At 34.0% G+C, this 12031-nt stretch overlaps 1 protein-coding gene across 1 annotated transcript in view; it reads right to left on the bottom strand.

Annotated features, from left to right (window-relative positions):
* LOC145260684 (haloacid dehalogenase-like hydrolase domain-containing 5) overlaps positions 1 to 12031 on the bottom strand; it is a 98786-nt gene that overhangs the window by 38482 nt on the left and 48273 nt on the right. Inside the window, exons 4-5 of the mRNA XM_080119069.1 lie at positions 11602 to 11638; positions 7498 to 7672 (exon numbers count right to left, since the gene is read on the bottom strand). Coding sequence (XP_079975195.1) covers positions 7498 to 7672; positions 11602 to 11638 — 212 coding nt within the window. The remainder of the gene's footprint in view (positions 1 to 7497; positions 7673 to 11601; positions 11639 to 12031) is intronic.

The following is a 12031-nucleotide window of genomic DNA, read 5'->3' as shown; positions in this document are numbered from 1 at the left end:
GATTTATCACAATATTGCAATCTAGTCTAATTAACTCCCAAGAAAATGAAAATAAAAAGATAATAGATTTAACCAAACTTATTAAAATTTAATTTTCTACCGACCTGTATACTTTTAATAGGTATGAAACTGTTTAAGTTTATTTATTTTATTTTTTTTTTCAAAAATAAATTTTCTCCGTCCCACGAGAATCAAAATGGCTGCCTCTCAATTGGTTGCTCTTTGTTATCAATGTCATTTTGTGTTTTGATAAGTCAGTTTAACATTAACAAATCTTACAGTTTCCACACTTTAAAAGTATACAGATCTGTAGAAAATTAAATTTTAGCATATTTGTTGAAAGTTATTAGTTGTATTCTTCTTTTTTTCTCAAATGATAACTATACTGCAAAATTACCAGATTTATTTAAAAAAAAAAAATACAATAAATTTTAAATTATCAAAACATTTTTATGTTTCTGAATTTTTGAGATGAGGATTGATAATTTAGATTCTTTGGACTACTGTTCTCATCTTGACTTATTTTCACAACATTTCAGTTTAATACAACCTCAGACCTTCTTCGGGTGTATCTTGTTGAACTTGGCATAGTGGTTAAAGTACTTGTAAAACTAAGTTCCACTCTTTTGGAGGTTAAAGGTTCAATGCTCGGTGCAGGTGACACTCAAAGTACAATTGCAAATTACTTAGGACTTCTAGCTGGAACGAGAGTATCCTACTACTGACGATCAAATAAACGGTTCCACTTGAAATTTCGTGCAGATTCAAGAGTTCAATAGAAAATTTTTTAGTTTGACAACATCTTGAAGAAGCAGGGTTCATACTGATTTTCAATGTCCATTTTCAAGCAATTTTCAAGTCCTTCTCCAGACAAAATTCAAGTTTTCAAAACAAAATTTGGAGTTTGTTTTACAATCCACTGATTTGAAAGAGTGGTAATAAAAATCAAATATTCAACAAATAAATGTTAACATGGCCAATAAAAGTTACTTTGCAACTTGCATCATTTTTTAATTTTTTTTTTTAAATGTTTTTAAGTAGTTTTAAATGATTTTTATTTCATCTCAAATATTAACGCTCTTTACGACTTAAATTTTCAACCAAGATTGCTACTGTCTTGTCCATGTTTTTTGGCCCGAGGGGGGGGGGGGCTAATTTTTGTTTATCACAATTTTTTTTTCTTCTCCAGGTTTATCCAGTCTAACTCGGGAATCTTTGTCGAACTCGGGAATCTGTATAGAATTTCAAACAGAACCATTTGTCTAATCCATTGGGGGGGGGGGGGTTTACCACATTCTCGTTCTGTCAGCCATGACAAAATAAAAGTTCTAAGTAATTCGCAGATTCCCGAGTTCGACAAGATACACCTTTAGAAGATTAGGTTACATCAGCCGAAACGTTGTGAAAATGACACTTCAAAACGAAAACATTAATCTGAAGAATCTAAATACGAAAATTTTTTAAAAATGTAAAAAAGTTCATAAACTAAATTTTATAATCTTCAGATCGCTTTTGCAAGGATTGAACCTTCAACCTATAGAAGACTGCTGCTTAGAATCGAAGATGTGAATCGATGCCTCTGTTCAGTCTCGAAAGGGGTAGCAGCGCGTGTAATTGTGAGGCAAGGGTTGCGCATTCCCCAAACCACACCTCTACTGAATCGGCACTGTTTGAGTCCAGTGGTAAAGAAGTCCAGGACGACTGGAAACAATGCCGAGATAAACAGAGAGCACATACAAGTTTTGAATAGTAATCCAAAATAATCCAATTTTTGTTTTTATGGAAATCACTCCAGACAAAGCATAAAGCCACTTGATATAAGGAACTAAAAAAAAAATAAAAATACTAAAAAAAAAAAAAAAAAAAAAAAAAAAAAATGATCAAGGTTAGATGGATTTGATTCAGACTCAGAAGACAATTTTTAGCGACCCTAACGACAAACCGGATATACATCTTCCATTTTAAATTTTGATTAAAAGCCAGCCATAATAACTAACAAGCCGCACATGTGTGGTCCCCCTCTTGTGCTGCATGTGAGATGATGCCAAAAAAATAGTGAACAAGTGATGAATATGAGAAGTGTGAAGGGCTAATGTTGCCTTCACATTTTCGCCAAGTTTCAGAAAAATCTAATGGATGGGGCAAAACTAATGGGGTACAAAGTGTCAATTTTTGCAATTTGGGGGGCATTTCTAACCCCTTTTGAGCTCCTGGGAACGCCGAATCCCTGTGAAAATGGACAAACGATGCAGTTTCACACCTTAAGACACGTATATTTGAATTCAGCACCATGGAAAATTACTATATAGACATACATATCGAATTCTTGAGTAATATGAAAATAGAGCTCCAAAAATGCATGTTTCTTTAGGCTCTAAAAATCCTAGAGGGATGCGAACTAGGATTTTGCCATGGTCACCCATACTGAATTTAATTTTAGGGTTAGGGTTAGGGTCACCCATACTGAATTCATACTAATAACAATAGCCTCCACATTTTAGTCACGTTTCAGGAAAATCGTATGGATGAATCAAACGCTATGAGGCAAAAAGTTAATTTTTAGCCATTTTTTACCTCTTTTAAGCTCCTGGGGAGGCCGAATGGATAACCGTGCAGTTTCAGGCCTTAACACATGTATATTTGAGTTGACCACCGTGAAAAACCATTATATAGACATATCAAGTTTTTGTTGAGAAATATGAAAAAAAAGCTACACAAAAAAAAAAAAAAAAAAAAAAAAAAAAAATTCCCTGGGACGCGAACCTGAATTTTGCTGGGTCACTCATACTGGATTTATATTTGACCAAGATCAAAGTGTAGTATCTTTCCGGCAGATACTGCAAGCAAAGACCATATGTGGGGTCAGCCCCACATATAAGACCTTGGTCAATGTAGGGGCAACCCTTCATACCAATTGTCACTATCCAGCTCCCCTGATCCCCATTTCTCCTTCACTCCTCACATTAAAAATCGGCCTTGTGCCTAATTTGCTCGGTGGGGGAGCAAATAAATACCTGGCCTTCGGGCCAAGATCAAAGTGTAGTATCTGTTCTTACTACATGCTGTACTTTTTGTAACTTTGTAACTTTGTGATATAAAGTGGGGGATCACTTTTCTGTATTAATTTAATGTAAAATGATCACCCACTTTATAACCAGTCAGTCTCAAAGCCATTCAAGTCATTCTACAGATCATTCAAGTTGTTTTTGAAGGATTCCAGTTATTTTTTAAGCATTCAAGTCATTCTTAAGGTCATTCAATTCATCGTTAAGTTCATTAAAGTCATTCTTAGTCATTTACTTTTTATTTATTTAAGTCATTTCAGCCCATTTTTCGGTCATTTTAGTTTATCTTTAAGAATTTCATGTCAATCCTACATTCACGCATTCATTCATAACACGAGAGCACGCGACTAATAGTTATCGGCCTTGTTCTGTATAGAAATTTAGTTGCATCACATTCTTGACACTACTTTCTCAGTAAAAATGTTATATATCTTTGTTAAAACACAAGTAATGAAATTTGACATAAGTGTATTTTTATGCAAGGAATCAGAATATGGCACTGAAAATCTCCAAAAAAATAATAGTTTCCAAATAATCTGCAGTAAATGCACATAGATATGCTGTAATACCATAAAAATTCCATGTATTCATTAAAAAAAATAATTTTAATTTAGAAAACTCCAATTGTAATGCATTTTTTGTAGAAAACTGAAATCCAATATTACAACTGTTTAAAAATGAATATATTGCAAAATTTCTTTGGTATTATTGTAGATTAACACCTGCTAAATCACCCACCTGCCTCCCCAAAATATGTAATCTCCTTTTTAGGCAATTACATATGAACAGACTGAAAAACTTGGCAGAAATAAAATAAACAAATAAATAAAAATTAAATGTAAAATAATTCTAGATTTTAGGGCCATTCTAATGTTTTAGGGCAGTTGACCATTTTTTTTCCATGGGAAATAAATCTTGTGAGATTTAAAAAATTTTTATTTCTTTTTTATTTTTGACAATTTGCCATACATAACATTAAAAGGCAAAATAAGCACGTGTTTGTGTATGCCCACAAAAGGCTTTTTGGCAGGGGGTTCTTACATCGGTTAGATTCCGGGAGAAGTTTTTGCATATGGACATTGTTTCTATCTTTTTTTGATAGAGTTAAACAAAATTCCCGTCATCTCGGCTGTTTGTTTGTCTTTTTTCGTATAAATAAAGCGAAACTATTCGAACGTCATCGCCTGGCCTTCCAGCCGGGTAGTATCTCTTCTGTAATTGGTCCTTTTGTCGATGTAGGGGAAACCTTTCATACTGAAACAATTACTATTTATTTGGATACTGCCCCCCCCCCTTTTTTTTGGGGGGGGGGGTCCTCCCACTCCACATTAAAAACGACCTTTGTTGGAGGTTTAAAAGCAGCGCCATTTCTGCAAGTCATCTTTTTGATTAACTTTGTTTAATTTGAACGCTTTACACTTCCGGTCGCCTCATGGCGTAGCGGTAAGACGGCAGATTTTTTTTTCACTTTCTTTTCCACCTTTGTGTCATGGGTTCAAGCCTGTCTACTACCACTTTTTTTTTTTTTTAACACCTCCAAAACCCGGGCAACGCCGGGCACCCAGGCTAGCCTATAATAATATGAACGTAAAATGGAGTCTGCAAGAGTTTAAATTGGACATTTTGTATTGTCAGTAACATGACCAGAAAATTGGATTGAGGCAGTCGGGTTGGGTTGGGTTGGGTTGGGTTGGGGGTGGTGTGGTGGGGGTAACTGCAGAGAATCACGTTGGAAGACGAGAAGAAAGGTCAAACGTATTCCTCAAATATAAAACAACCGAGTAGTAAGGTCTAAGATAAATAAAGAGATTTTAAAATGAGATCCGAAAACAATAGATTCAGATCGGAATGAAGATGGTGGGGGGGAGGCTGAAAGAGTTGCTTCATCTTCAGTTTGCATCATCTCACTGGTTAAACAAAGCCAAATATTCAGAATCGCAAGTTGTCGTCTTAGATACAAGGTGCCTTCAACACATTTTCAGACTTTTTTTTGTAGATTCTTGAAAATTCACCATGCTATTGCTATACATCTTACAAAATGACTGACCAATTTTTTATGATTTCAGGTTCAAATGAACAGCTACAGCAGGAATTGGAATACACTCTACTAAAGCCTGATTGTCACAGCTGGTGAATTTTAAAAATGCAATCTGGACGTGAGGATACTTTAGAAGAATGATAAGCAATAAAATTCTGTTTTAAACTTGGAAAAAAAATGCCACAGAAATGTATGGAATGCTTCAGACTTCATTTGGATTATCTTGCATGATATACTACTATGACCCAGAGACGAAGTGACAGAGATCCTAGTGGAAGCATGTTGGCTCTCACAGACCCAAGAAGGCTAGACAGATCAAATCCACTCAGAAATTTATGATGATCCTTTTTTTGACAACACAGACATGATCTACATGCATTGGGTTCCCACTGGACAAACAAACAGTCATGTTAAAAAAAAAAAAAAAAAAAAAAAAAAAAAAAAAATTAAAAAAAAAAAAAAAGATTACCCACTCCTCTTACATGAGCTATCGTAATATCTTTGATAACAGAAGCCACATGCACAAATCTTTTCAGTTAGTGGTTTCTGCTACATATTTAAAATATGTTGTTTAAAGCAATGGGATTTCAAACTATATATCTACATATAAGGTTGGTGCAAAAATAATGTCATTTTTTTTACGTACAAAACAACATTATTTTTGCACCACCTAATATAGATATCAACTTTTAAATAAATCAACTTTAAATAATATTTCTAAAAATAGAACAATTAAAACAATTCTATTAAAACAAATAATAATGTTGAGCTAATCATTAAAATAGATTTTTTTTAATATAATATGCAAATAAGTATAATAAATAGTATATATAAAAATCATACTGAAATGAAAGTGTTCAAATGTTCGTTTTCGGTATTAAAATTAATTTTTTGTATTAATTAAATTGTGAACAACTTTATTATAATAGATAAACCATTTTTAATTGCCTTTAATTTTTTTCATGCATTATGATTTCCCCTTCAAGCTCATCTATACAGACAACACACTCTGTGCAAAAAGGTGGAAGAATTGCTGCTTTCTTAGTTGGAATTTATCCATTTAATACATTGTTGGCCGTTTTGTGACCTTCAATTGGTATTACTTTGTTAGCTCTTTACATTAAGTGGTTTCATGCCTTGTTTGAAGAAATTTCCATCAGCAAAAAAACTTCAATTGAATGTGTTCTAATGAACTTAATTTATTTATACCTCATCAAAGCAAAATACCCCTAACAAACCTGACTAGTAAAAATGCCCTTGGTATTTCCTCCATGCTCACCCATCCCCTAAAAAATATAACATTTTTCTTCAAATTGCATGCGTAATACTCAATAGATTTTAAGTTGAAATGGTTCCCCATTAAATATTATCTTAAAATAAACCATTAATTTTTATTTAATGCATTATGTTTACCACTTCGTACTCATCATCTACACAACACACTCGATACACAATTAGATTGACAACGAAACGCTCTGCTAGCATTGAAAGAATTAATTGCTTAACAAAAATGTAATAAACATAGAAAAAAGATAAAAAGTTCAAGTTCTTGTTTTGATTGGACTATTGTTCTCATCTTGAGTGTTGTTTGTGTAATGTTTCAGTCGAACAGCCCTTCAGCCATCTTCAGGCTGGTTATTGGTTGTTGTTTGGAAAAGAAAAGAGAAAAAAAAAAAAGCTACTAGCTCCATACATATTTTCGTATTCTGTGAGTTAGTCTCTATGTTATGGTTTCAGTTTCTATCCATCCATCTGGTAATAGCTCAGACAGTAACATCAAAGGTTAAAATCGCTTAATAACGACTGTGGCTGAAGCGCTAAATGTTTTATATACATGCATAATCACGTTTGACACACCGGTTCTTGTCAGATCACTGAAATTAAGCAACGATAAGCCTGGCCAGTAACAGATAGATAACCATTTGGAACTACCAGGTGCTGTATGTGCTCCCCGCTTAACTCAGCATTGTTTCCAGTCGTCCTGGACTTCTTGTCACTGAACTCAAACAGTGCAGATTCAGGAGAGGTGTGGTTAAGGATTGTGCAGCCCTTGCCACACAATTACATTACAGGGGGTACCCTTTGTATTTTTAGACTAAACGGAGGCATTCATAGTTTCTTAAATTCGAAACTAAAACCATAAAATAGAGACTAACTCACAGAATATGAAAATATTTATGGAGTCAGTAACATTTCTCTTCTTTTCCAAATAACAACCAAAATGCCTGAAGATGGTCGAAGGACAATCTGACTGAAATGTTGCACGAATAACACTAGAGACGAGAATAGTCCGGTCAATACAATTAACATAGATAAAAAAAATTATCGAAGGTTTTAAATGGGGAGATGTTCAAACAAATAAAATAAAAATAAAAATGCTTAAAATTTTGGTACCTTGGCGTACAGGCTTCCGACATCCAGAAGAGATCCATGTTACAAGCGAGGATGGGAAGATGAGGATAAGGGATATCCTTGGGTGAACGATTTGGCATGCCGTTCGATAACAACACATCGATTATGAGTTGGAGATTCGTCTCCCATCTGACGGGTTCACCGAATAATATCACGGCTGAAATATCAAAATTAAAAAAAAAATGTTAATCCTAATTAGTATTAATTGGAATCGGAAAAAATATCAGAATTTTATGGGGTTTTAAAATCGGTATCAAAATTTAAAAAAAAAAAAAAAAAAAGAATTGTATCTATTTTCCGATGCCAAAAACGATTTTTTTTTTTCTTAAACATTCTAGTACACGGAACTATATATAAGAGACCATCTTAGTGTATGTGTGTGTATGTGTGTGCAAAAAGTCTATCAAGCTCCTCTCTGAATATTTGGTCTACAGAGTTGAAATTTGATATACAGGGTATTTAAACCTGTAGTACACTTGATTTGCTTTTAGTCAGCAAAAATTGTTGCTAAGCGGTCCAGATTGCAAACAAAACAGTTGACCTTGACCGGAGTAGTCGACTAAACATGTTTTTTTTTTGCTTTTTTACACAGGCATCACTGCATTATCAAGGCCAAGAGGCCACTCGAGGATAAGGGTTAAAGAGTGTACAGTAGAAATTGGACAATATAGTAATCATTAGTAATGAAAATTCGGTAAATTTGATAACTTATATGGAACGGCTCATCAAGAACTTATTTACGTTAGACTTGAACACAACCATATTGTAGTCAGCCGGAAAGCAGGAAAACAATTCCACAGGCGTGCAGTTCTAAGAAAGAAGCTTTGTTCATGGAATCTACATTTAGGTTTAGGCACAGATAAAGAGTGTGGGGGGGGGGGAGCTTATTGATAGTGTTTTCATCTAGACGAGTGTTTCTTGTGAAAGTTTGGCGAGGGGGGGACCATAGACTGAAGCTCAGTCGAACACTTTCCATGAAAATAACGATACATCAGAGACAAACTCGCAACATCTCTTCTGTGAGATAGAGGTTGCAGGGAAGAGAAAAGGACGTCTCCTAAGAGGCTACGAAGTCTATTTTGAACTCTATTTGTATGCGTATGGATGTAGCTTAGAAATTAGGCTGGGATGTTGTATAAATTGGTTTCAATTCTAGCCGATGTCACCTTTGTCAGTTGTTTGTTTTACGGCATATCAATCCTTTTTAGGTCATTTAATGCCAAATCCAGTGATTTTGAAGAAAAATATTTTAATAAAATATATTTGTTTTTTTCAAGTCAGTTTTTATTTAATCCATAGTTGGGATCCTAACAGGTACTACCACTCCGGGTCAGAGTGGACCTGGGAGCAATGGCAATTAAGGGGTGGCTCCACACTCCCCAAAGCCCGCAAGCTGGGGCCTCATCATTGGATATAGTTTAAGGTCATATCCAGGACCGTCACCTATGCCACCCCCCCTCCCCGTAATCACTACTATATATTAGGTACAATATAATAATCAAGAGAGAATTGACTCTTTAATAATAAATAAAAAATCTCCATAAATTAAAATACTATATCGAAACTTATTTGACGATCGGGCAACACTGGATGGCCTGCTAGTAATATTTTATTGACTTGTGGAAAACTTGTTAAAAAAAAAAAAAAGCAGCAGTATTGTACAAGTATTGCTTTTTTAATAAGTTTTCACAAGTTAATCAAACTTTCATTATATGAAAACTTATTAAAAAGGCGGTACTTGTGCAGTTCAATCAAGACATTAAAAAATGAAAATATCTTAAAAAGTTATATTGTACGTACTTATGGAATAAAGTTTTCATACAAAAAAAAAAAATCACTTAATTTGATCAAGTAGTTTTTTTTTTTTTTTTTTTTTTTTTTTTTACAGAGGAAAATCAAACTTTAATGAGATCGATAGTGTCGCGGCCATCTTGTTTTTCATAGAGGAGGAGGAAGGGGAACCAGGGAAGATAACTCCAAAATACTGCTTAAAGTTTGTCAAAATTTGACGAGATTATTTTGAAACACGAGCAGAAAAAATACATAAGTAAATATTTGAGGGTTTTTTTCACTTCTTTTTCAGAATTTCTCATTTTTTAATCCCTTTTTTTTTTTTTATTGTGTTCTTTGTTGATCTCAAAGTCGTGCAAGTGTTTCGATTCTGGCAACATGAGTCTTGAAGATTAACGGCCATCCTGAACGAGGTTTAAGTTAGAGACTTGCAAACCTGGTTGGACATTGCGCCATCATCGAGCACTCGAGAATTAGCTCATCAGTTGGCAAATTGACAATTCACAGCAACTTGAAGCCATCATCTGCACAAACTCACTGAAGCTCAATGCAACACTTTCTAAAAGGTTGCTGATTCGACTTGTTTGATGAAGTCGAGAAAATGTGTCAAGAATTCTTTGATTCGGAATCGGCTGAATTTGCAGATCGATGGCAGAAAGTCTTTACTTTAAAGATTTGTGTTATTACCTGGCGAGTAAAATTTCAATGCACTGCAAGTGTTTACAAACTTTTGAGACAACTTAATATTTAAATATTTAAATTGATAATTCACAGATACTTGAAGGAACTTAATTTTGTTCACAAAAAGCCAAGATCTGCATGAACTCACCGAAGCTCAATACAACACTTTCTAAAGGGCTGCTGATTCGACTTGTTTGATGAAGTCGAGGAATCATGTCAAGAATTCTTAGATCCGATGCTGGCTGAATGATACTTTGACCACAAAGTTTGTAGATGGATGGCAGAAAGTCTTGAAAAATGACCTTTATTTTGAGAATTAAGTTTGTTTTTTTTATAATTACTTAGTGAAAAAAATTTCAATTTTTTTCACTAAGTAATTATTGAACTTTTGGGACAACTTTATATTTAAACATTTAACCTAATATCATCATATAACTTTAGTTGGTTGGATGTTTTTGTTTTACGGCATATCAACCCTTTTCGGGTTATTTAATGCCGAATCCAAAGATTTTGAAGAAAAGTTTTTTTAATAGAATATATTTGTTGTTTTCACGTCTGTTTCTATTTAACCCATAGTTGGGACCCTAACTCCGGGTTAGAGTGGACCTGGGAGCAATGGTAATTAAAGGGTGGCTCCACACTCTCCAAAGCCCACAAGCTAGGGCCTCACCACTGGATATAGTTTAAGGTCATATCCAGAACCCATATAACTTTAGATATATTTATAGGTTTATATAGTTTTATGTACAGCTTTCACTCTTAAACTAATTAATGGATCATTACGAATTTTGGAATACAGCTCGTAGGTGTAAGGGTTCGTAGTGTGAACTATATTTAGTTAAAATTAGTTTTATGCAAAGGAAAATTCATTTATGTGCATTTTTTTTTTTTGCGAAATTTTACCATTAATTTATAGGCGTACACATGCACATCAATAATACGTACATAGAAAATCACCTTGAGATGGTGCCTTGTGTTAGGAAGGGCATCTGGCCTATGAAAGTCTCACCTCGATTAAGGAAATGACTTCCAAAGATACCTGACCAGAAATAAGTTTGGAAGTCAATTTTTAGAAGTTGTCCAACACATGCCAACATATTAAACTCAATATGATGATTTAATTTGGTTGTTTTGTTTTACGGCATATCAACCCTTTTTTCTGGTTATTTAATACTGAACACCATTTTGATAAACGTTTTTATGCTTCAAGTTTATTACATCTTCAAATATTTATTTGCGGTATTGAGTAGTGGAGAATTGTTTTTGGTTTTGCAGAACATGATTGAGTTTTGCAAAAGAGAAAGGAAAAAAAAAAAAACAATGACATCAATGCTTAGTGCATTTTAGATCAGGAAACCATTGCTAAATTTGGAAGTCAATTTTTAGAAGTTGTCCAACACATGCCAGCATGTAAACCAAATATGAAACTTAATATGATGATGATGAAGTGGATGAAGAGGATGGGATGAGGATGATGAAGAGGAGGATGATGTGTATGAAGAGGATAATCGAGGATGAAGTCCATGAAGATGAGGAGGATGAGGATGAAGGTGAGGCAGAAGATGATGATGCTTTACTTATTTTTCTAACTGAAATATAAATAAAAAGTCTTACCTTCAATTTTGGGAAAGTATTTTTCAAAAGCACATGGCTAAAAAAAAAAAAAAAAAAGAATCATTAGTTTATTTAATAAGTTTGTTTTATGATTTTGGTAAACAAATGCAATGACCCCTTACCCTGTAATCCCTCGTAAAAATGATTATGATTTAAAAATTCTAATGATCTAGGTACATGACATAACGGTAAGCAGGTGATAGATGAATTGCTGAGCAGCCAGATTAAAACTGTCGACATGATATATCAGTTTCTAAGTTAGGTAGAGTTGAAACTTATATAACTACTAGCCTAGGTGCCCGGGTGTTTGGAAATGTGTGTTGACCAAAAAAAAAAAAAAAATGGTGGTAGGCAGGCAGGCTCGAACTCGTACCTCGAAGTAGGAAAAGAACATGAAGAGAGAGGGAAAAAAAAAAAAAAAAAAAAAAAA

The sequence above is a fragment of the Euprymna scolopes genome, chromosome 36, assembly GCF_053919585.1.
Source record: "Euprymna scolopes isolate OS-2025 chromosome 36, ASM5391958v1, whole genome shotgun sequence".
Classification (NCBI taxonomy): Eukaryota; Metazoa; Mollusca; class Cephalopoda; order Sepiida; family Sepiolidae; genus Euprymna; species Euprymna scolopes.
The sequence above is the reverse complement of the archived record's forward strand: the minus strand, read 5'-3'. Positions and strand labels throughout refer to the sequence as shown.